General features: G+C 40.5%; 1 protein-coding gene across 4 annotated transcripts; it reads left to right on the forward strand.

The window, feature by feature from the left end:
• Nucleotides 1-6834: 6834 nt before the first annotated feature.
• On the forward strand, nucleotides 6835-24336 carry LOC129764886 (uncharacterized). 4 transcript variants are annotated; one of them, XM_055764448.1, is made up of 7 exons: nucleotides 6836-7068; nucleotides 10864-11077; nucleotides 11151-13335; nucleotides 13404-14174; nucleotides 14229-21520; nucleotides 21583-21731; nucleotides 21805-24336. In XM_055764448.1, the coding sequence occupies exons 3-6, from the start codon at nucleotides 11198-11200 to the stop codon at nucleotides 21585-21587; spliced, it is 10206 nt and encodes a 3401-aa protein (XP_055620423.1). In that variant the 5' UTR covers nucleotides 6836-7068; nucleotides 10864-11077; nucleotides 11151-11197; the 3' UTR covers nucleotides 21588-21731; nucleotides 21805-24336. The 4 variants fall into 4 exon arrangements, with proteins under 4 accessions (XP_055620426.1, XP_055620423.1, XP_055620425.1 ...); XM_055764450.1 differs by having other exon boundaries at nucleotides 6837-7068; nucleotides 14253-21520; XM_055764449.1 differs by lacking the exon at nucleotides 6836-7068 and adding an exon at nucleotides 9984-10746.
• Nucleotides 24337-26029: the final 1693 nt, after the last annotated feature.

The following is a 26029-nucleotide window of genomic DNA, read 5'->3' on the forward strand; positions in this document are numbered from 1 at the left end:
TGGCTCCCTATCTGGGCTGCACTTGATCAAACTAGCACCTCTTGGGTGGCCCGGTGCTCTCGCTTGGGTCTTATCTAAACTCATAAGGCTCGGATGTAAAAACATCTGGCACGGTCATCTTGTTGGAAGCTAAAGATGGAAAGAGAAACAGTCCCTTTTCGCTGGTATTGATTTTTATTTGCGCCTGTTGCGCTTATCTCATACAGACCCAGGCTAAGTCAAAACATATGCACGCCTGAATCTGTTTACAAATAAATTTGTTCTTTTAATTACGCCAAATGCGCTACTAAATTAAAATTTACATTGCGCCTGGAAGCGCTCCTATCATTCAATTTTACTGGGTCCGTAACAACTTGTTTGCGGTCCTATGCTTCTCCCGTCATTCGCGCTTATCTCTGGTGCGCCGAAGAGGACGGGACCTAAACAAATTAGTGCGCTTTGCGCATGTTTACGCCTATCGTAAAAACACCCCTTGGTGGTCCTTATCGAGTACTCTTGCCTCGTGTTTCATATGTAAAAATTATTGACACCCGAAAGACGGGTTCAAGTAGATAAGATTGCCTTTCATGATCTTTATGGCTTCTCTTGCCTGATCCTATTTTTGTGAGCGTCATAAATTATGCGCTTGCACTTATCTCATACAGACCCAGGCTGAGTCAAAACATATGCTCGCCTGAATCTGTTTACAAATAAATTTGTTCTTTTAATTACGCCAAATGCGCTACTAAATTAAAATTTACATTGCGCCTGGAAGCGCTCATATCATTCAATTTTACTGTGTCCGTAACAGATCACTTTAAATTCCTGTTCATATAAATACACTATCTTATGTTTAGGATAAGTTTTAAACAAATCTTTCATATGTTTTAGTGCTTCTTCCCTATCTTTTATCTTTCATTTATACTTCCGCTAACTGTCTGATCCGGCTTCCGATTGATTGTTTTTCTATTTAATATATCCCAGCAAACATTAAATCGCATAACAAGCGTATATATAACATCATATGTCCTAAAATTTGGTTGGCATATAATGCGCCTAACTGGCATATGCATGCAAAAGTGGAGGCCATATACATACATAGCAAATGCTTACCGAATTTGTTTGGATGAATATGCAACTTTGACCGGCTATAATAGCGACTTTTGCCATACTCATATACGATTGATTACAGGCATAGGAAAAAAACAAATGGCGCAAAATATTTTCAAGAAATTTTTATTATAGCCTCACGAATCGCCATTTTTTTATATTAGTATTTATGTTTGTAGAAATAATAATTGTTTGATTGACTTGTGTTGGGAGTGGAATATGAATGTTTGAAATGGCACAGATTGATGTTTGGTGAAAACTGCTCCGATGTGGGTTCGAACTCCGGTCGTCTGGATTATCATCCACCAGCTATCTCGCGCGGCTATCTGAAATTTAATTCAACAGCGGTTAATACTTTCGAGTGCATCAGCATTTCATTGACATTTCAATATGAAGTAATACGTTCTTTATTAGGATCTAATATGATTCACTGTTTCTTGATTTTCTTCAGCATGCAACACGATTCACTACAGTACTGAATCGATTTAAATTATACGCTTATACGACACACAAACTACATCAGCGTTATATACGCATATGATGCGGCTTAAATATATTTTACGACAATGTGCATAATAAAATTGATGTTTATTATACCGAATTGCGACTTAATTTGATAATGGTGTTTAAAATCGAGTTTTTACATTTAATGCGATTTCAAATATACACGATACATACTTTGATTGATATTATATGCGATTATGATTTATTCGGATTTCTTGTAAGACTTGGCACGTGCAAAATTATACGATTTAATGTTTGCTGGGATGTGCTGAATGTGGCGTTTTAAATTAATTTAAGCAAATTGATTGTTCTTACCACGTACACAATCGTTGTACTAATCAATCCGTACTTTTAGATTAAGTTAGATAAGATCTAGAATAAGTATCTAAAACATAGACTTATTAGGTTAGGTAGAAATAGGCTATATGAGGTAATTAAATACCTTCAATAAGGATTAATTTTAGTACACTTTTATAAATACAGCGATATAAATTCTTCTATTTATCTTCTAACTTGGATGAAACAATCTTTATTCTATTGGCGATCTAACGCAAAACGTAAACGATCGGTGAGACATCTGGATTTTGTTTTTGAACAAAGAAAATGATGCTATTGTAACCTAAAACTCAAAAACAAAACACGTATATTTTACTTCCGGGCTTTCCAAGGTAGTTCTCACATGCAGGAATCGTGCATTTTTCTACTTGTGTTTGATTGTGCTCTCGAATTTCCTTCTTTAATTCAACCATTGTCAACATTTTTATAGTTTTCACTACTGAAAAAGGTAAATAAATAACATGTTATATATAAAATTGCGCAGAATTAAATTTCTTTCAAACTCATCGCAATCAAATAATCTTTTATGATTATAACATTTTAATTTATGGAAAGAACTACAAACCTTCCATAAGCTCACATGGAAAAATTTAAAACCATCATCACTTTCACCGCAGCGCCACCTAGATGTAGATTTGTACGTTAGATCGCCAATAGATTTCTTCTGTTTACTTTCTGAAACTTTTGACATTTGCTTTTGTTTTCTTTTTTCCTTCTTTCACTATCCCTATCACTCTATTTGCATCGACACGTCCCAACCCATCACAGACCGATTTCGCCCGTTGCTATTGTGGGAGCGTTAGACACCGAGAGGTCCGGTGACAATAACAATCATTCACGTTGACGGCATTGATCTTCGGTTGGTAGTTTAGGGCTGTTTAGGGGAGCGTCAGAGAATAATTGAATTGATTTCAGGCGAAATGAACGCGTTTTTAAAATTCAAATTTTGTATGGAAGTTAACTTTTCCGTATCAAATTAATATCCTATTTAAATGAAAAATCATTTTTCTACAGTTGAAATTCCATCCGAAAAGCGTTTTTGAAGGCAACTTTATATTATAATAAAAAGATCTAGTATAGATTCAAGAAATGTAGATACAAATGGTTGAATAAAAGTCAGAGATACGTGTTTCTAGTTTAGTAATTCACATTCAATGCGACATGTCGAGGTACTCAGTGTTGCATTGGAGGCGATTTTGCCTTGTAATTGGACATTGGCAATGATAGTGGTACAGCGTCGACGTCTGGTGGCGACTTTCAATGCGGGGCCATAATTTGGGCCCCGAATTCGATGTTTACAAAAATGTCCAATTAGAGGTAAAAATGTCCAATTAAAGTCCAAAGTCCAATTACAGGTCTGTGCAATTAGCTGAATATCGCATTAAATGTAACTTCCTGTAATTAAATAACATGATGTGAAAAATTTTCATTCAAACATTTGACAACTGGTTTCGTGTCTTCTAATCTGATAGAGATTACGCTGACGAGTTTTGGACCCAAATTTTGGCCCCTAGTTGAAAGTGGGGATATAACCGGAGAGAGGTAGGAATATACACCGGTGTTTTTCTTATCCCATCTATTTATTTATTAAGCTTATTAGCATTTTAGCTGTTACAGAGCCGGGTTTTAATCGTGTACATGTACATATGTTTAGGTTTCTATAAATTGTAAATTACACAGTAGTAGTAGCCATTTAAGCGTAAGGGTATTTTTTCTGTTATTCCATTGTTCAGCAAACCAGACAGCAGAGACAGTTGATATTGATCATTGTTGGGTTATTTATAGAACAGCAGCCCGATGTTTCTAGCAGAGCAGAGCAGTTGTATGGATGAATCGATCTTTGTTCCACCGTGGATCGATCTCCATCACTGATGATGGTTGCGTGGACGTAGTTATTCTATAACAACACAAAGATGGTCAATTGAGGGCCCTGAGTTTGAATTCACGATCGATCGCTTAGTAAGCGAACGCGTAACCAAGTGGCTACGAAGACCCCCTGCACAACAGGGTTGTCAATCTGAATATCTTACCGAATATACAAGTAGTTTTTCAGTATCTCTTAGAAAAATAATATCTCCAACGCTCCCAAAATCGAAGAAGAAATAATCCACAAATAATACTATGTAGCATCTTTCGCAGAACGGCAACAGAATATTCGGAATCGATTGTGTTGGCGACAACTAGAGCAATGTAGTGAAATGAATTTTCACCTTCAGTTTTCAACCGGAGAACACAACTCTCGCTTCTTCCCATCTGGTTTGCAATGAATTGTACTTTGAGGCCACTTCTAACCCGGAAACAATGGATTTCACGGACGGCGCCAGTGGTTGTATGGTTAGCGTAACAGCCTCACAATCCGATCGGCCTGGGTTCAATCCCAGCTGGCGTCGTTGGGATTTTCTGAGGCGAAAAATCTCTGGTTACGTCTTCCTTCGGAGCGGAAGTAAAAGAAGTTGGCCCGGCTCATGAGTTGTTGAGTCTGATAGGTAGGAACAGGTGGAGTCGCCTCCCTGATGTCGGTGATTGGCACTAAAGTGGCGGAAATAGGCCGACGAAAAATAAGCGAAGATAAAAAAAAAAAAAAAAAAAATGGATTTCACGAAAATTGAGTTACCGGTAGGAATGTCACCATATACCAATAAATCCAAAAATACTCTTAAAATCAAACAAGCTCTCCCCCGACAAACAAAAATCAATTTTCTTTAAATATTTCGGATGTAACTTTAGAATGCATCGGATCGTTGAATTGAATTGTATTGAAATATCTTTTTGGTGAAATGTTCTGGTCGGGGGAATTTTTCGTCAAAGAAATTTCCTCCGACTTGCACTGTGATCACGCGTATTCTAGAGCTTGCCACTCAGAATGCATTCAAGCCGTGTTATTTGGCATAGAAATCTCAACTAAGTACTAATAAAAATGACGCAAGTAATACTACGTTGAGACGGCGAAGTTCCTCTAGGAACGTTAGTGCCATTGAAGAAGAAGAAGATGTAATGCATTTCCTCTTCTAGACAAGATGAATACAGCCACAAGCAATTTCACAAACACAAGCCACAAGAAAAAGCCACAAGCAATTTCACATCTGTACCATTACTCTACACTCTGTACAACTTCTATAAGATCGCCCTGATTATATTTAGTTGCAACACAAGCAGTTAGAATATGAACAAGATACATTCATACATTGTTGAATGCTTAGAATAAAGTATATTTAACGTTAATTTCGTTCAAAAGAATTGTTTGTTTATTTATTGTGCTTAAAATGATAATTTCAGCTGTCAAATTGCTATAAGACCTTTTCAAAATTCATATGTGTTATCAATGAAAAATTCAAAACTATTACCTGATTAAATGTCAATAATTGGCAACCTTGCCATTTTGGGCTAAAAACCTGGAAAATTCGTGTTGGCATACTATTTACCATTTTTTTTCTAAACGGATTTCTCGATGTTTTTCCATTTTTCCAAAATTGCGACCTTGAGCCCTTCAATCGTGGTGTATCGCTTTCCTTCAGTGTGGATTCTGATTCAGGATTCAACACCGGAGTGCGAACCAGTCAGTCCATAAAAAATAAGTTTTTCGTCCTCAATCCATTGTTTAGTTTCCTTGCTTGTTTCGGAAGTAGTACAGGTCGGACTCGATTTTATACAGACTCGATTATATATGAATCGGTTATATATGATTCGATTATATACAATTTTGGACTCGATTATATAGTCTGAATTTTTTTTTTACATTTCAATTTTCCTTTCAACGTTGAGGCGAAATTCATGAGGCTATTATAAATACAGTTGGGTAAAAATAGTGATTTTTAAAGATTTTGGTTGAATTGTTTATATCGATATTTCAGCAAAATTAAAGAAAGATAGAAGTTGGGTGTCCAAGAACAAGTTGTAGAGTGGTTATAATGTTTTAATTTAATTGATAGAAACAAAAAAAGTTTAATGTGAATTTTTAGGATAAAACTAGCAATAACACACTGATAATTACTAGCCTTCAAGTTTTCACTTCCAAAATCTTATTTAAATCTACTAATATAGATGTTCCATTATTATATCATGTACAAATTTTTTTCATCTTTCAGATGGAAGCAACAGAATCGTCTTATATACAGTACTTCTTGATGTAGAGCTAGTTTCAACCAAAAGAGTTTGAAACAAAAAAAAAGTTCTATAACTCTGTTATTGTTGATATTTGAATAGGCGTCGAAGGATTTTTTTCATCAACCATGATCGTCTATCATCTCTTGAGAGATTCTGGATATTTTTTTTTGTATGAGAACGGTGTTTTCTGACTTTCAGGGGATGAATCAAAATTAAATTCTTTTATATTTAAAAAATTAAAATGCTTAAAAAAAATTAAAATACAGGATACGTTAAGGTTGAAAGCCAATTTGAATATTTTCAAACTGGTTTTATTAAAAACTACTAGAGAGTTGCGACAAAACCACGGCCCTTTTAATAAAAAAAATAATAACAATTTTATATTTCTATTTTATATTCTATAATCAGATCATTATTGAAGGCGGATACTCGAATTGATAAACTCGCAAATTGATTAGCATAGTTCTGTAGTTTCTCGTTAGCTGTGCTGTTTTTGCGACTTCAAAAATATATTTGACGTTATTAATACTTGTAATAAAATTTAAATCAAAGATTATTCGAAATGTGAATCTGTTATTTTTAGCATGTTATATTGAAACGTCATAAATCATGGATAAATATTTAAATTCACTTATAACTGTCTCAATCGAACTTTCTGTAATCTCTAAAAGAATCTTTATGTTACCTCCGATAAAACCCCTCGTCTCAATGAACCGATTTTACCGCACATTATCTAGCTTGAAAACACTTTTCTACCGGACGTGACGAAAAGCGAAACGAACGACGGAGAAGGCAGCAAAAAAAAAAGAGTAGACGACGACGACTGCGACGAAGAGGGAAAAGTAAATGAAGCCTCAAAGAAGCTCATCGGAAAAAACTCCAAACTTGAATTCGATTTGATTTTCCGGACGTTTTCACCGTGAATTATGTCCGATTAGTGGATACAAGTATTTGAAATACGTTTACCTACGCGAGTACGTTGAAGGAAGTTGTGGATAGACTCTGAAAACGGCGCTCTGGACAAAGTAGGAAAACGTAAGTAAATTCTGTTTTTTTTTCTTCCGGAATTCCGGAATAGTAGGAAGAGTGAAAATTTTTCGTTCTGCCGTTTATCTGATTTCCTGCGCTTGTGTTTTTAAACAGATAAATCAGATTAGCTGAATCGTTTCGTGATCCCAGAAGAAATGTTTTCAATTTTCGAGTATTTTGGGTAAACGCCGCGGAATGATACGCGCGTATTGGTGGTGCGAAAAAACCATTAGCAATTTTTCTACAATTTCTGTGAGGATGAGAGTGTTTGTGTTGTTTCATGGAGGAACTGGAAAAGTGAGAAAAAAAAAAAGATCGATGAAAATAGTAAATTACTGATAGGTTTAATTTTCCGCGAACAGCGATGTTTTTCTAGATTTGTAAGAAGTGAAACAATTTTGAAAAAAGATGATGCAAATAAGAGGAACAAAAAATTTGGAAGTGGCACGGATTTGTCTCGGCTGTGAAAAGTAAAGAATAGTGTTTGTGAGGGTGTGAAGAAGAAGAAGAAGGAGGAAGACAGTGAGGGAAATATCGAAGAATGTGTCACCAAACGATGGATTTTTTCCCTAGTTTAGTATGGAAGCAATCTGACAGATTGGACGGAAGTTTGCTAGGATTGAATAGTATCTGTCCCTTGTGACCCTGAGCACGAAACTAAATAGCGAAATAATGAAGCCTGGCTTTTATTACGCAACGAAAACAAAGGAGGCTCAAAACAATATCGGATGAACCATTTTTTACCATATTTCTTTGGGATTGCTAGTTTTCTGAGTCAACAAATCGGAGCAATTGCGGTTGGAGTTGGCTGTTTCATTGGTTTAGTAGCATCCATTGTGTGACATTGATGCGAATATTTTGATAGGAAAATGAGGAAAAAGAGGCAATAACGCCAGAACAAACGACAGTTTCATATTTTTGAGTACTAACTGTACAAAAGCATTGACGACCGACATTTTATTTTGAAATTAATCAATTGCATTGGTAAAGGAAAGAGGGACAGGCTAAAAAAAATCCGCGGCTCTAATTGCCGTTATCGGATTCTTGTCTCAAACTTCTCTTTCAGACTCGACTCGGAGCTGCTCTGGCTCTCGTCAGTTTTGCTGTGCAATTGAGTATTTGTGTGTGTTTTGCTTTTCATCAGTGCAAGCCGTGTAAACCTGTGAGAAAAAAAAACTCAATTTACTCCCGATGAAACGAAGACAAGTGAAAAGCTTGCAAACTACACGTCGATTGGCTTAAATGATAAAACAGAACTCGGTTGACGGTGCCACTGTATGTGTTATTTTCATATTAAAAACCGAATTGAATTCATTTTCATCTTGTTACATTTTTGCCCCACTCGCAATTTAAAAATAACACATCAGATTTGGGAGAGGCTCGGAATGTCTGGTGTTGATTTTTTAAGTGAGTAAGGTATGAGCAACTAACTATTTCCGGGAAAGCCGTGTCAACTTTACTCATCCGAAAGACGATTGTGGCAAAGGGAACAAACCGAACAAACAGTATGGCGATTGAAGTAAACCTTTTTTATGCGCTATTTTAGCTGCCCCACCACGATGAAAATGTCAAAACAACACAAATGATAGAAAGAATATGGTGAAAGATTATGTTTAGTTTGTATGTAGGTGGCCAATGCAACTCAGAGTAGAATACTCGTAGGGAAACAGTAGCAATTACTAACAATATAGTGTAGGATCAAACGAACACGACAAAATACTAGAATATGTTTGTCGCTAAATTGAACAGAAATTGCATTTTTTTAGCGTATCAATTAAATGTTAGTATGTAGATGTGTTGTTTAGCTAGCATGGCGCGGGTTACACAATACACAAACATATCTGAATCACTGTGGGTTCAATGCAAAGTGCTCCAAGGTTAAAACTTGTTGCTCTGGCATTTTACAAATTTGAGTCATATTACGTTGTTAAATCCATTATGAGAAGAGTGCTGTTAACGGAAATTGATGTTCTCTCTTTTAGTCATAAATCCATGTCTATTTGAAATCACCACAGACCATTCGTGTTTATGGGCAAAGTAAATGCAAACATGCAACTTTTCATGTATTGTTTTCTTTGAACTAATTATAACCATTTTGAAACCGGTCCTACTCAATATGCCTAGTATACTAACTGTGTTGATTGTGTGCGATATCTGTTGTATGCGTGTATTCGCGTTTGCGTTGGAAATTCAGACTAAAGTTATTGACTGAACGAATAGGACCAGCACACTCTTCCACTTTCAATTCTGTAGATGATGTATGTCATCTATCGAACTTCAGTTCATCCCAGTGCTATGCATGAAAGATCCAAGTATGCATGCGTTGCGTCCGCGAAGCGTCGAAGTCCAACGTATATGTGGGACACTATATCAGAGCACTGCAAGACGCGAGGAAATGTAATAACTTCGAGGCAGGGCAGAATGCGCATGTTTATTATTGGTGTTTTTTTTTGCTGGTCGCTATTCATTTCATCTATGCGTTGTACGCCTTTGTGAGATCATTTTTTCCTCGTGGCGTTTAGCTCCAAATGCAAATTTTTTCACCGTGTAGGTTGATATATTATAGCTTCCCTTCCATCCAATATTGTTAGTGTATGAAAAACGATCAATATTGGATGTCTAAACAATTTCCTTCATTTTTTTTCTTTTGATATTTGAGTGTCTCAACATTGTCAAGAGTTTTATAATCATTAGAGTGACTATCATACATTCCTTGTTGTTTGTATCGAAACAAGTACTAAACAAAGAAATGACTTCCATCTTGAGTTTTGCAGATTCAATTTATGTCTTCACACTTGGCGGCGATGTGTATGTATTCGCGAACTCTGTTTCGTTTTATCCAGCATTACAAAAGCAATGCTTGCTCCATCGCCTGTCGCTTTTCGTTCGTGTGTTCGTTTACATCTCAGTTCATTATGCACGTTTATTATTCTTGTTTTTCTGTTTTTGTCAGTTCGCGATTTCTCGCTCATTCGCGTACACTAATGAATGTTTAGAGTGCTGATGTTGAGCAGCGGCATAGGTGTGCAAAAGCCGAGCGAGAAGCGGGATGTGTGAAGTTAGTCGTTTACATTACCTACCTTCACTAGTTTGCGATTTTTCTTTGCTTCCCTGCAGTGGTAAAGCTTTGGCAAAATTTCACTGTTTCGTTTTCGAACAATCTGGGTTCTTTTTTTCACACTTGGAATTGAAATGGGCTCCCTCCACCGAAACATCATTTACTCTTGCACAAAACTTTATTTGCAAAGTGTCGAACATGCTGACATTCGGAGGAACACAGAAGAGCATTTACAACTAGAAATGAGACATTAATGCGCTAAATAGGTTTTGATAAAGCAGATTCAAAAGTACGATTTGAAAACCGGACTGAATGGTACTCGGCAGATTTGTGGATGCAGTTGTATCTCTGTCTCCTATTCGCTTGTTTTTCAATTCACTTCCACCTAACCATCAAATCAGGTATGAAAAGAAGGCATCCATTCGCATTCTCTGCTGCTGGCTTGTTGTAACAACAACTGATTGAGCAATGATGCGAACTCTGCCACAGATACATGCAGATGTTCCCTTATTTTGGAAAGTATGTAAACGCGAAACAAACTTGATTCCGATGGGGGCAAGTTGCAGCCAAGTGAAGCATCCTAGCGCTTTTTCAAGCGGACATTTTATATTTCGATTGCTCAAAAGGTAGATTAGTCTCCCTCACTTTATCAAGGTTGTACTGATGTTTTAGCGTAGCTAAGAAAGCAATGTCTCCCAACTGTAATATGACGGTTTTTCTTTCACGTTGATTTCTTTTTGCAGATCTTCAGGATCACCTGATATGAACTACTTTGTCATGGCCGTCTTGCCATTACTAGCGTGGAATATCAAAGGCCATCCTGACTTTCAAAGCATAGGTGATCCCCCCTTGAGCACAGCGGAGCAGAAAAATTTTGCAGAAATATCTGTTTTATTGTTATCAACATTCGCGCTAGGTAGCACCGCGTAAATCAGCCACAACACAAGTTTAGTGAAGGTAGAGGTAGCACAATATTTGCCATCAGTGATGAGAATTGACAATTTTCTTCTATTTGGTTTCTGTGTTTTAGGTGTTATCGTTTTGAATGAGTATTTGATGTGAACGTTCAAATCGAAGATGTCTGCAACGTCGTCTATTAACTCGTCTGCAGTATCCAGCAGTAACAATGGCAACAATAGCCACCAGAACAATGTTCTCTCGTCAGCGTCCAACATTGTTATATTGGAAAATCAAATTCTTGACAGCAACGATGTCGTAGCGGCAGCCGGTCTCCAACAGCTGTCCAACTCGGGCACTTTGAAGTTAACTAGAGATTGTGCTGTACAGTATTCGAATCTTATTAACAACTACACAGCAAGTAGCATCAACAGCAGCAGCAGCGGTAATAGTAGTAGTAGCAATAATAATAGCAATAGTGGAACGACTATTGTCGGCAACAACGGTTCTCAGATGAGTACAGTAAATATTATACCCGGAGATTCATCGCAAACCAACTCCAGAGTGCAGGTGCTCAGCAATGTGCAACTGGTCTCTAAGGGCGTTGCCCAGTCATCCACATTTAGCTATGTGGATGCGAGTGGTAAGAATTTTAATGTTCTCACCTCCAGTGGTAAAATAAGCACGAATAAGCTGATCAGTGTTCCAATAACGAAAGTGAAAACATTCAATCATATTGCACAACACCAACAACCACAGCAGAACCAAATTGTGCCGTCTCCAATGCAGCATCAGCCACAGGCTAGCAATATACAAAAGATGTCAGTGCCACGGAATATTCAGCTAGTGACAAGAGTACCGAATTCAACAATTTCCGTCAGCAACGGGCGAGTATCACAGATCTCATCTACGATGCCGTCAACCACCTCTCATCAACAGCAACCCACCCAGCAGTTTACAATTCACCAATATACAGAATCAAGTATGAACACTCCGTCAACACTGGATGTTACATCAACCACGCTTGGATCAATGATCAATAGCATTAATTCTGGTGGCACAATAAACAAAAGTGTTTCCACTAAAAACAAGACCGCGTCCTCATTGAAAATGATGCAAAACCAACAACTAAATCAACACACTATAAAGCCCGTTGGAAAAGGAGTGAATGTCAATTTAAAAAATGTGCGATCTAATTCGAAGACGGCGATAGCCGGAGTTAATTCCCAGTACTACATTAAAAGCTCAACAAACGGTGGATCCACGCATCAGCCCGGGTCGTCCACCACATCTATTTACACGACGTCCCCTGCTCAGGCCGTTTACCATAATCCAACGCCACATCCGCCGCAGCAAACGATGCAGACACCAGTTGGATTGACCGCAGCTAGCAAAATGAAGAGTGTCTACAGAACATCAAAAAATCAGCTGATTCAGTTACAGCAGCAGCAGCAGCCCAATCAGTCTCCACAAAGATCAACGACACCGTCGACGAGTTTTGTAAGCACTGTGCCAACCAGTTCAGCGTTGGTTCAAGGTAACACCAGCATACCAACGTCTATAACATCCAATCGTTATCAGTACAACCAGTCAAATCCAATCTCAGTCTCTCAACCCCAGATGTGCACCACGGCAAGCAGTAATTATAAACCATTTAATCAAATATACGCTGGTGGTTCAACAACTACGACACATGATTCGTCAATTATATCTGCTGCGTCGTCCTCTTCTACGGTGATAAATAGTAGCGATCATACTATTCCGTCCGTCACCGTTACCGGGTACAGCTCCACTGGGAAAGGCAAAAAGTTCTCCACATTAGGAAACAACGAAAGTAACGCTGTGTTTTCGACTACCTCAGTTAAAGTGAAAAATGTGAGCCGAGGACGGAATAACAGTGTATCAAATAACAATTTGCTGGAGACAACTTATCAACGGTTTTCGGCGTCACCGTCTAGATCACAGACACAATTTCAACAGTCATCTGCTCTTGCCAATTCCGCACAGCAGCAACATGCTATAATAAGTATACAACATGCCAGTCGGGATGATCAAACGTCCAACAACGCTCAGCAAATGCCTGATGAAACATCTGCTCGTATCATCCAGAATTTTGGACAAAAGACGTCTGATGGTAACAAATTGCAAAGTCACAAACATCAGCAGCCGTTTGCCTATTATGGTTCGGACAATTTACTTCAATCACCCTGTAGTTCGTCTACTACTGGCAGAGGTACAAATTTTGAAAGTGGTGCTGCAATGAACGATTCCAGTGATCCTCGACTACACGAGGAAAGGTTCGATGGTCGAAAAAATAGGTGAGTTTGTAATTATAACGTATACATCTCATGTTTTCATACCTGAATTTGTTTTCTGTCACACATAGCACCTCGGAGGTTGTCACCTACGCGGATAACATTCCTCTTCGAGAAGGGTTCCCTTCGTCGTACAACTATAATCATCGCGACGACGATGATCAGATCGGAGTGGAAGTTAGGCCTGCTCCTGTGGACATTTCGAACGGGCGGTATCATATCTTGCAGGCGGTGCTCCAAGATCATACTTACTTTGCAGCCCTGCCCGAGCTAAACTTAACTGAATCACAACCGGCGGCGGCTCCTACTCCTCCTCAGCAACATACGTTATCATCTCCTTCGAATGTGAACACAACACATCCAGCCATGCTTTACCAACAGCAACAAACGCATCAGTTCCATGCACAACAACAGCAATTCATTGGTCAAAAGTTCGTCTCCTCTGCTGTTCCTAATGTTGCGTCACCATCACCAGTGAGCTCAGTTCCTTCGAATGTCACAATTGCGACATCTGCTGTCCCAACGCAAAATACCCAAGTGCGCATGAATGCACTGATCTCAACGCATAACTGCAGTGATGCTGTTACCACAACCGTCGCCGAAGGAAACCTGAAATCGACCATTCCCAGTGCTACCACGTTGGACTATATCTATCAACGACAACCGCAGGACGACGATGCAAACTCGGTGATAAGTACCGGTTCACGCAACAACATGGACAACGATTTGGGCGAGGAGACCGAAACTGCGCCGGAAGGCGAAGGTGATGATGACTCCGTCACAAGGTGCATTTGTGATCTGACGCACGACGATGGCTACATGATATGCTGCGACAAATGCTCGTAAGTAGTTAATATAGTTTTGTGTGTTTTTAATACATTTCAATTATCTAACAGTCGCATTCTCCATATCCATAACAGTGCATGGCAACATGTGGATTGTATGGGCATTGATCGCTTGAACATCCCGGACGAGTACAATTGCGAGATTTGTCAGCCCCGACCAGTCGACAAGAACCGAGCCCGGATGTTGCAGATGGAGAAACGAAAGGAGCAATCTCTTTTTCTTGCGAATAACAATTTGCAAGTGCAAGTAGCTGATCCTTCCATTAGCAGCACCAACTTGATCGGCGCATCGGGTGGAAATGCGGTTTTGGCCAGTGGAAAGGGCGCTAACCAGTATACAACGGGCAAAGCTTTGGCGGGTTCAAAGAAAAGCAAATCCAGCGGGGGTAGTGCTAAAAAGAAGGCGGCAGATAGTGCGACTTCGGCAACAAAAAAGAGCGGCAAAAAAGTGCTAGAGAGCGCGATTAGCCGAGTCAATGGAAAACGGAAGGAACTGAAAAAAGCCGTAAAAAAGAAGGTTAAAACATCAGAGCAAAGTGCGGAGAAAATGACAAGTATGATCCGAACTTGGATCGACAATTATGAGCGTGCCATTACAAATCATTATTCGCCAGAGTTGCGAGCCCGATTACAAGCGTTTGGGAAGATGCAGTCACAAAATCCATTGTTGCATTCCGATCGCCTAATATCGGCTGCTTCAGTAACGAATTTGGTGCAAAAGTGTACCACCGTTCCCCACGCTGGAGGTAAAATATTAATCAGCACAGGGGATATCGAACCACAGACGCCAATCATTGAGATACGAGGGAAATATATGCTCTCTTCTCAGCACAAACAGCTTCAATCGTTGTTTAATATGGCGGCGAATGGTAAATTGAGCAATAATAAGAACGCTGGACCGTTCTTGTTCCTGTATCAGATAACGAATGGAGCTATGGAGCTTTGTGTAGATACTCGTACGTACGGTAACGATGCGAGGTTCGTACGGAGATCATGTAGACCGAATGCTGAAATTTTACACAACGTCGAAAAAGGCTCCGTGCATTTATACATCGTTTCAACGTCCAACATCAAGGCAAACACGGAAATAACTATTAAACATGATGAGCAATTGATCCAAAAAGTTGGAGGGATTGTTATATTGACACACACCACCGTTACAAATCTGTGTGCCTGTGGGCTGATTAAAGAATGTCTATACTCTGCTCAGTTGAGTGAAGGATTGCAATCCACAGGAACGAATGCAATTGCTGCTCCCAGCGTTTCGTCTAACACAAATCCTATGCAAAGCGGACAGAATGCCCATCTAAGCAAACATTCAAAGAGTAAGACCAATAATGGTGTTTTTGGAGATACAGATAAGAGACCTGCTAAAAAACGTAACAGCCGATCGACAAGCTCAAATGCGGACAGTCGATTGAGGTCCATTTCTTCTAGTGGTGACAGCACTTGCGAGACGATTATGTACACGCAGCAACAACAACCGCAGCATCAGATGTTATCACCCTTGCAGCAACAGATAGTTGGACAGTCACCACTGTCACCGGTTCCACAAATTCCATTTCAACAAATACCCGCGCAGCTGATCTCTCAGCAATTCCATCAAAGTGCTTTGCATTATATGCATAACCAACAACAAGATCGACAACAGCAGCTACGGCAGGAGCAAGAACAGCAATTAAAACCAGAACAACAACAACAGTTGCAGCTAGAACAAGAAGAACAACAGCAACAACAGTTACAAGAAGAGCAGCAACATCAGCAGTACTTGCAGGAAGAGCAACAAAAACAGCTCTTTAAAGAAGAGCGCCAACAACAGCAACTGTTACAAGTGCAACAACAACAACAGTCGTTGCAACAAGAGCAACAACAGCAACAATTATCACTAGAGCAACAACAGCAACAATTATCACTAGAGCAACAACACCAGCATTTGCATCTAGAGCAACATCAACGACAACTGCAACAAGAGCAACAACAACAACAACAACAACGACAACTGCAACAAGAGCAACAACAACAACAACAACAACAACAACAACAACAACAACAACAGGAGCATCAACAACAACAACAACAACAGGAGCATCAACAACAATTACATCAAGAACGATTGAAAGTGAGAAGAGAACAACGACACCAACGATTGCTTCAGGAGCAACAGCAGCAGCAGCTGGAACAAGAACAAAACCACCAGCAACTCTCACAAACTACTGTTGTTCAATCACACCCTGTCTATATGTTCCGTTCATCGCCAACTCACCAATCGCAGATAATTGTTTCTCAACAGCAGACTTCGCATCCACCAGCGCTTCATCCGACGAGTCCTGTGATGAATATGAACAGTCGAACTACGTTTTACAAAGAAATAAAATCACCACTCAACTCGCCTCCTCTCAATCTGAGTGGTCAAGCTCCATTGGTTATTCCAGCAATGTTGTCACCCGGAAAATCGATTGCTCAATTTACACCACCATTGCTAGCATCGATGACATCGCAAGAGCAACCTGTAAATGCCATGATGCCCACCGTTACTCATAAATCCCCGGTTCACAAATCTATGGTGGAACAACAATCTCATTTGGAAGTTATACAGCAGCAGCAACATATGCATCAACAGCAACTTATGAACGATATTTTGAAAATCAAGGTGAAGTCGCCAATAACGAGTCCAGTCAAGCGACAACCTTCTCCATCATCATCAAATTGTATGCTTTCTCCTCCACCTCCACCTCCTGTTCCCATCATACAACGGGCTCTGAGCGCGGAAATTTTGAAAAATGAGCTGTTCCATTCTCACTATCAGCAGCAACAGCAACAGCTATCATTGCTACAAACTATTGCTCCTTCAACGTTACAAAATTCACCTCATCAACAAAAACAACAGCAGCAAGCTCAAACCGTAGTTCAGCCGGCGACTCAGTCATCGATTAAGTTAGAATATCCCAAAGTTGAGGTAAAACACGAGACTCTGGAACTACTTTCACCACCACACTCTGTTGCATTTGATTGTTCAACAAACGCTGCATCGCAAATAAAACTTGAACATGAGGTCAAAACAGAGTTAACACCAACACATCCTTCGGTCGTGGATGAAATACCACCAATTAAGCAGGAGGAATTATTAGAACCAAAGTCACCACTCAAAGAGGAAGTTCTGACATTGATCATGGAGAATAACAAGGATGAACCCTTGTCATCAACTGGCATCAGCAATCTCAATACGAGCATGTCTAACAGTGATTCGAATTCTCCCATTAAATCGTGTCTACAGTCACAAGCAGCAGCAGCAGTATCTACGGTGGTCGGAACTAGCAGTGGCCATAGCACAAACACCTCCCCCCATTCAGTGCACCACCAGATGGGTGCCGGTGCTAAAAAGAAGAATTGCACACTATCTAAAGACACCGTCGACGTAGAGAAGGAGAAAGAGGAAAAGAAGCCCTCGCGAAAGTTAACCCGCGAGGAGCGTAAAATGGAAGCAATCGTCAAAGCTTTCGAGAAGATGGAACAATCGCAGCAACGAAAGCAGGAACTGAAGGAGCAACGGAAGGAAGGCAAGCGCAGGAGTGTATCTTCCTCAACGCCAGATGAGGCTGCACCGTCGGGGTGCAGTTCGGCCAAGAAAAAGTCGCTCAGCATTCAAAAGCGTAAGAAAAAGAAAAGTAAATCGCTCAGTCAGCACTTTGGTTCGCCAAATCCAAACCGAAAGAGGAAAGTGTCGAAATCGTCATCAAAGTCGTCGAAAAAGGTTTCGAGCACAAGGGGAGCGGCGTCACCCGAACAGGTGAATATCATAACTGAAATTCAACCATACGAGGACCATGCAGCAGATCTTTTGTTGACATTTTCGCAATCAACCGAACAGCAATCGCCTCAAGAATCGTGTATTGGGAATGAGATCAAAACCAGTTCCTCAGATACTGAGCCAGCGCCCAACGAAAACAACAATACTGAATCGATGCAGTCGATTATGTCCAATCTGCCGTTGCTAAGCTCGGCTTGCATGCTGGTAGAAGCCGCTGTTGCTCCCCTGGAGCAGGTGTCCAATGCTGGGACAGTGCTACATGAACAGGATTTTAAGTTCCCACAAAAAGCAAAGACAAAAAAGAGCATGAGTCGAGAGTGGTTAAGTGGTCAGACGGTGGATACTGCTGTACCATGTCGGACAATCACGTCGGATAAGGAGTCGTGTTTCGTTGGTGAAGAAAAATGTCAAAACGACAGTGAAGAATTTACACGTAGAACTACGATAGCTTTCGAAGAAGTGGCTGCTTCGGCAGTGGGCCCCATTGGTGTGGATGTAAGTGAACCGAACATTTGCATAGTGGCAAAGAAAGTAGAGGAATTTATAGCACAGAATTCACCCCAGCCGGAAGAGATCAGTGGACACAAATGGGAAGAGAAATCTTCCAGTAGTTCGAGTTCTTCAATGGGAGCAACGCAAGAACAAAGTCACACACCAACGAGTTGTGGGGGAACCATGTCTGAAAGTGCTGCCGCAAAGAAGCGCTGGCTGAGGCAAGCTATTTCGGAAGAAACAGATGAGCTTACGCAAGCATCTTCTTCGCCGCCTCCTCCGAATGGGTTCACAACACCACTTAAAAAAAGACGTGTAATTTGTCAGTCGGAAGAAACAGCACAGCCTCAATCTCAACAGCATTTGTCAACTTTTGTGACGGGATCGCAACAAGTGATGATTAACACATCGCCAAAATATTCAGAGAGTAGTTTATACTGGTCCAACATTGGACCGCCGTCTCTAGCGTATCCTCTACATTCTCGCTCGATCGTGGACGAAAAACAGGCTATGGACCTGTCGAGAACAGCTCCTCATTTGAGAGCATCCTTGCCACCTCGAATACAACCATACAAAATTGTTCCGATTGCTCAAGCGCTGACACCCCTGCACTTCACTGATCCAGACCCCATTCCGATGCCTTTACCAACGCCATCAGCGACGACCAATTCTACATCCGTGGTACAGGCCCATCAACACCTAGTTTCACAGGAATCGCGAGGAATACCACTACAAGTGCCTGTTCAATTATCGCCGACTTCCGTGGTGACAATATACGACGAGCCATCACCAACACCTCCACCATCGGCAGTAGCAGCTATGGTTCCAGCATCTCTTATGCCGCCAGATCCACCGATTCATCATTTAACAACCACTCAAGCAGACCAGCCGTTTGTACCACAGGACCGATATCAGGAGGGAGTTGATGTGACTACTTACCCTGAGTCGCATGAAGAGGTTGCTCCAATACTTGCTCGGTGCATCACCCGAAGTAAGGGCAGTAAAAAATACATCGAAAGTCCGGCAAAATTTGAATCCACTCCGCCTTCAGAATCTCCCGTTTCAGCAGCAGTAGAAAAAGCCGAACAACATTCGGTAACTAGCAGTAGCTGCAGTGGTAGTATTGCCAATTCTGACATTGACGAAGACGTGAATGAAAAACCACTATTAGACGAGCAGCAGGAGCAGATTTCAGAATCACCTGATGATGAATCTGACCAACAACAGCAGCAGCTCTTGGAAGAACCCGCTCAGGGAACTGAGCTAGAAATTGTAAATAGTAAAAATGTAGATCGTGTTAGCGATGACTCAACAATTACTCAAATTGCAGCGGGGGGTGAGGCTGAGAAAAAGGAAGCTGTGGAACAATCGGTGATTATTTCCGCGGCGACATGTGAGCCCACAGAGGTAGAAGAGATTGTTATTGAAAATGACGATGTAGCAGTGCTAAACGAGGAGGAAGATGTGCTGGAAAAAGAGGATGAAGCACAAAATCTTGAACCGATGTCGATGGTGGTGGACGAATGTGATGTTGTGGAAAATAAACCTGAAATTGAGTTAGTTGGCGAAATATGTGGTGCTACCGAGTCGGTAGAATTGGCCACAATACCATCTGCTCCAATCGAAATTGATAGGAACATCGTTTCGGAAAAAGCGACACCGGATGAATATCATGGGTTGAATGGACGTGGGAAAATGCGTCTGATTTCACAGGAAGAAGATCACGAGAAAAATGAATTGGAAGATCTGCAAAAAGTGATAGCTTCCTTCCATTCAGAGAATATAATGAATTTGATTTCACGAAATAAGAAATCCAAGAAAAGCATGAGTCGCGAGGATAGTGGCGAATCTCGCGGATGTTCGGCGAAAAAGGCTAGAAGCAGACACAACAGTAAGGAATGTAGCACAGATACACAGTCCCCACAGAATTCAGTAGTGTCCGCGGATGCAATTGAATTTCAAGAAGCAGTTGAGCCACCTACGACCGTAACGGAGTCTGTAGACGAATCAACAGTATCTCTCGAGACATCTAAACCGTTAGTCGAAGAAACTCATATATCAACACTAGGAAGAAGTTTTTCTCATCCATGCTGGCATTCATCTGAAAGTTATCGGGAATCAACGGAAGTTCGAAGCCTGTCAACGCTCCGTCCAGATATTCCTCAAATAAGTTACAATTCACCTACCACATACCAGTCGACCGCTGCTCGCAATCTTCTCTCGTCTCTTTCGACTGGTTCAGAGCCACTCTCCACTCTAGGGAGCTACCGGTCGAGTACTTCTTCCCTGCTGGACTATCCGAAATCATCGATCGGAAGCACTGCTGGAATGGGAAACAGTGGTGGCATTTACCAATATCGTCCATCAACAGAAATCAGCAGCCTTCTAGAGAAAGGGTTTTCCAGTTCGCGGTCAACCAGTTTCTCTACGCTTTCCTCATCTATCACAACGGAACGAAATACCGATCGAAGCAGTGGAAGTTCCTATCTTCTTTCCTCCTCGAAGGTCACTGATAATCTATCCACTTTGGGGACCGCTGGGAATTCCTATCCAAAAATTTTCACCAAAACTGCTAGTTCCGATCCCAGATTGAATCCAGCGTTGAGTATACCAGAGCCAACGACTCCGATTACTCCGAAACGGAAGCTCTCTATTAATGAGTATCGCCAGCGCAAGATGCAATCCTGTACCTCTTCGACTGTGTCATCTTCGGAGACAGCTGCCGATTGTTCAAGAACTACCGCTTCCTTTGGTGTGAGTAACAACAGCAATGCTAATCTCTACGAGAATGGTACCGGAAGCACATTGATCAGTAGTAGTCTCAATAATAACGACGTTAGTAGCTCTATTTGCAAAGAACTCAGTCTTGAGCTGCAGATGGAATTAGGCAAGACCGAAGAAGAGGACAGCGGTAAACAAGAAATTGGCGTGGTGGAAGATGTGCCATCGGCAGTGACGACGACGTCAGCATCCATACCAAGCTCTACTATAAATACCTCAGCTATCGCGGGAGCTAGCCAGACAAGCTCAGCAGATGAAGCGAGTAAGTGGTTTTCATTGTACGAATGTGATCAAACATGGATTCTAAATGTTCTTTTTTTACAGTCTAAAATTTCGTTTACCCAACTTTGAGTTATCCAGGAACGAAATGTTCTGGAAATTTCCCAACAAACACTATTTGCCCGGCGTATGTTTTCTCTTATGAAAAACGTATCTCGGACACAGTGAACTGCATTCTGCAGCGAACGCCAGAAGTAAGTACTTGTGAAATTGTGCAACGCACAAAGCTCGATTTAACTGTTCGTGTTTTATTTTCACGTTTTTTAGCAATGCAGTATGTGATGCCCCCGATGAAAGAAAATAATATTCTACGAGGCTAACATCCAGGGACTGCAAAGCATGACAATTATATACATAACACGACATACTTGACATACCAAATCGTTACATCATCATAACGAATCACAAAAGCATTGAGATGTGATGAGGATGAAAAAAAACACCACCAAATGAGATTAACATGTGGTAGCAGACAAGCAATCCAATTCATTAGTCCGCCTACACCAAGCAGAGTAGGAGATGGTAGTGGCACTTGATTTTCATGAATGTTATTTGTTTTGGGAAATGCAGGATATTTCGGGGGGAAAACAATAGGGAAGTAACTGAAACCTCAACGTTTCGTAATCGTTGAAATAAGGTAAATCGAGCAGAGAAACAGATAATCTTATTGTGAAAGTGCAGGCGAAGTAATTATTATTATTTCATCTGATAAAATGTAAAATAACTGTAAAATCTTAGTAACAAGAATAGGAATCACTAGGAATAGATGGACACACACAAACATGTTTAGCGCAAACTGTTTTCATTTGGAACTATTATGTAAATACTTATAATGCAATTGAATGTATACCCTACCGGTAGATTTCGTGAAAAAAAAATGAAAAAAACGAAAGCACATTTTAAAGGTCGAGAACGGCAGTTATTTGTATTTCAGAAAATAGCTTAAAAACAGCAGAAGGCATATAAACCGGTAGATTTCGTGAAAGGAAAAAAAAGCAAGGAAGCACATCGGAAAGTCGAGAACGGCAGATATAAGTATCTCAGAAAATAGATTAAGAGACTATATGATTATAAGATTTATTCATAGAGACATTTTTCAGTTTATCCGCAACACTTGTATTGACAAAACAAATCCATATGCATACCTAGTAGTAGTTTAATAATTATGATGATTGAGTAAAAATTATATTATCCATAATTGCCTGTTCTCGGCAAATTGAGAAGCCTTTCGTTGCAAAATCCTTTTACTAATTAACACCACAATTTCTTCACCACAGCGAAGGGAACGGAGGCACTACTTTGTTTAAAAAGATAAACACAAGAACATTGTACATAGGTTTGAACGCAAACAAAAGCTCTGAATCGCGAAGACTGAAACGGAAGTTGTGAAGATGTATATTTTGTATATGAATTAAAAGTCGGCCAACAGTAGTAGAGCGTTAGGAGCAAACTGGAGTGATTTTTTTTCCCATCACGAAAGCTTGTAAGAACCGAACCATCGGCGAAAAATAATTTCCTCCAAGCCGTAAAACTTCTGTGTGTCTCTCTCATCGTGAGAAAAAAGCTCATATTGAGAAACATTTCTCGGTTTTATCCACTCGCTTGCTAATACCAGTGATTCGCGTATCGCTATCTTAATCCTTCTAGAAATTCCCACCTCAAAATTATGTCCCTTTTGTAAAAATGTACATAATGGATTCGTGAATTTTCTCAACTAGCGCAGCGACTAGTAGTGCATATGTTTGGAAACTATTTCTACTTTAACAATGCTACTTATGTGTGAATATGGTACAGAGAACGATATCGACACACTGTAGAAAAAGATCAACGCTGTATATAACGATAAAACATGGTGTAAAATAGTACAAATAGTTTGTATATAAAACTAAGGTGAACAAAGTAATGAGACAACGTTGAAACAACCAGTAAAAAAAAAAAAACACTTAAAGTGATATAAAAGGATTGGTACTGCAAACTAAATAAACGAATAAAATCTTGATACAAAAAATAGCTCATACTTCTAGATCGACGATAGCAAACGTAAATAAAAGCATGGCTAAACAAAGAGTAGTGTGAGAAAAAATAATTTATCAAAATCAAAAATTTACGAGGGAAAATTGTAGCACACTAGAATCCACGGACAGAAATGCATTGCACCAGGATCCTGGGCAAATAGTCGTCTTCATCTTGTATTAAAGATAAACTAATTTAAGCAAATTCAAACTTAATAGAACGCAGGAATAAATTATTGAAATTGATAAGTTAAGTCATGTTGAGAAAAATCGCAAAATAAACAAAAAGAAAAAAAATAACTGAAAGATAAGGTAAAATTTAGATGCGATATTTTTCTGTTGAAGCTTGTACCGATTTTATTTATATTAATATATAATAATAAAAGCCTACTTTTTTACGAAAGTCAAATGTAACTTTTAAATTGAAACCTAGCAGAAATCTTAATGCAGTGCGTTACAGAGATCTAATAATGTAAAAAATACAAGTAAGATAGCAATAAGTCCAGTAGTTAAGAGAGTTTCCCTTCTTTTCACGTCTGTCGTTTATGCAGGACGCGTAGCAAAAATATTTTGTGTTTAACAAGAAAAAGAGGAGAAATAACGGTGACAGATGGGGGATAAGTAACTGTGGAAGATACAAAACATATTATGTTTAAATGTTCTTTTTTGTATATTTATATTATTTTTAACAAGCTAAGATTATTAAAAAAAGATGTGAAAATGAAGAAAATGTGAACAAACACATGTAATATACCGACAAAATCGATCATGGTTTAAAGAAAGAAATATAAGCTATTGAAAAAATATTCTCTTTGGCAGATTCGTCCCAATTTCTGATGACCACCATCGTTTTATCCACAGAATTATTGCTTTTTGCCTGTCACACCCTGGACATACTGGATGGGTTGTTATTTGTTGAAGCATCAAGGCAACCTGGGCATATGCAACATCGTTCCGTTGCTATATATTTAACATAGCGACTACTGTAGAATAATAAAGATTTTTCATTAGTAGTTCAACCGTCAACTCGACTAGACGTTATTTCCTCTGGAAGAATCTTTCCCTGCACATAAATCTCGAACAGGTTAAGGGCCCAGTCCGGAAGCTACTGAAGTCGGAAAATTGAAGCGTGAATAGATGCTGTTTTTTCTCGAAGTGATGGAGTGGGCGAAGATTGTCAGGTTGACCAATTCAAACTACCAAGCATGGTCGTTTTCCGTGAAGGCGTTGTTGCGGAGGGAGCAGCTCTGGAGGCATGTGGATCCAGGTACTCCTCCGGTACCGGTTACGGCAGCTTGGACGGAAGGCGACGAAAAGACGTTGGCCACGATTCAGCTAATGCTGGACGAAAGCCAATTCGGACTGATTCGTGACAAGAAGACGGCGAAGGACACGTGGGCGGCGCTAAAGGCGCACCACGAGAATACCACGCTGGGACAGCGGGTGACCCTTCTCCGGCAGATCACGAACCAGAATTTCAAAATTGGGGACAACATGGAGACCTACTTGGCAGATATCGAGAAGCAGTATGGTCGTCTGGAGAGTTCCGGATTTGAAATGAAGGAGTGCCTCAAAGTTGCGCTAATACTTCGGGGCCTTCCGGAGTCGTTCAATCCTCTCACAACGGCTCTGGAAGTGAGGAACGAGGATGAGCTTACGCTAGTGCTCGTCAAGATCAAACTGTTGGACGAAGCGGATAAACATCGGAGGTGTTCCGGGTTCGACGAGCAAGCGCTGCGGATGTACGGATCCGGCGCGTCGCACAAAGCAAGCCGGGGAATCGGAAGCGGAATTGCAAGGCGTTCCTGGCGGAAAGCGGTAAGGCAGAGCAGAAAAAGGAAAAGGCCAAGGCCAAAACAGTGCGCGAAAACGACGCAAAGTCGTTCACGTTCATGGTGCGGTCCGATAAGTATGTTTCTGACTCTAATGCGTGGGTGATCGACTCGGGCGCGACTTCGCATTTGGCGAAAAATCGCAGTGACTTTGTGCGTCTCGATGAGAGTATTCGTCCGGATATTTCGACCGCCGACGGAAAAGTTCTTCGTACGGCGGGCGTTGGTGATTGTAAAATCGAGTGTGTGGACAGTCGCAATGAAAAAGTGTCCGTTACGTTGACTGGTGTAATTTTTGCTCCGGGACTAGAAGGCAACTTAATTTCAGTGATGAAACTCGCAGAAAAAGGTGTACGTGCGGAATTCGATGCGAATCAGTGTTCGTTGGTGTATGACGGGTTGGTGATTGCGACGGCAGATCGCGCGGGTGGCCTGTACCGACTGAACATGATTGAAAAATCGTTGCTGGTGAGTGGTAAGAGCCACAACCCTGACTGTCTGCACGTGTGGCACCGAAGACTCGGACACAGAGATCCGGATGTGATTGGCGAGGTCGAGCGGCGTGGTTTGGCGTCGGGAATGAAAATCAAGAGTTGCGGAGTTCGGCAGACGTGCGAGTGTTGCGTCGAAGGGAAGATGGCACGACCG

This window comes from Toxorhynchites rutilus, chromosome 2 (genome assembly GCF_029784135.1).
Source record: "Toxorhynchites rutilus septentrionalis strain SRP chromosome 2, ASM2978413v1, whole genome shotgun sequence".
NCBI lineage: Eukaryota > Metazoa > Arthropoda > Insecta > Diptera > Culicidae > Toxorhynchites > Toxorhynchites rutilus.

Excerpts from the sequence above, each read along its gene's own strand:
- LOC129764886 (XM_055764448.1), top strand. The coding sequence starts at position 11,198 with ATGTCTGCAACGTCGTCTATTAACTCGTCTGCAGTATCCAGCAGTAAC. Across the intron at positions 13,336-13,403 it reads TTCGATGGTCGAAAAAATAG|CACCTCGGAGGTTGTCACCT; the intron begins GTGAGTTTGTAA and ends TGTCACACATAG. Across the intron at positions 14,175-14,228 it reads ATATGCTGCGACAAATGCTC|TCGCATTCTCCATATCCATA; the intron begins GTAAGTAGTTAA and ends ATTATCTAACAG.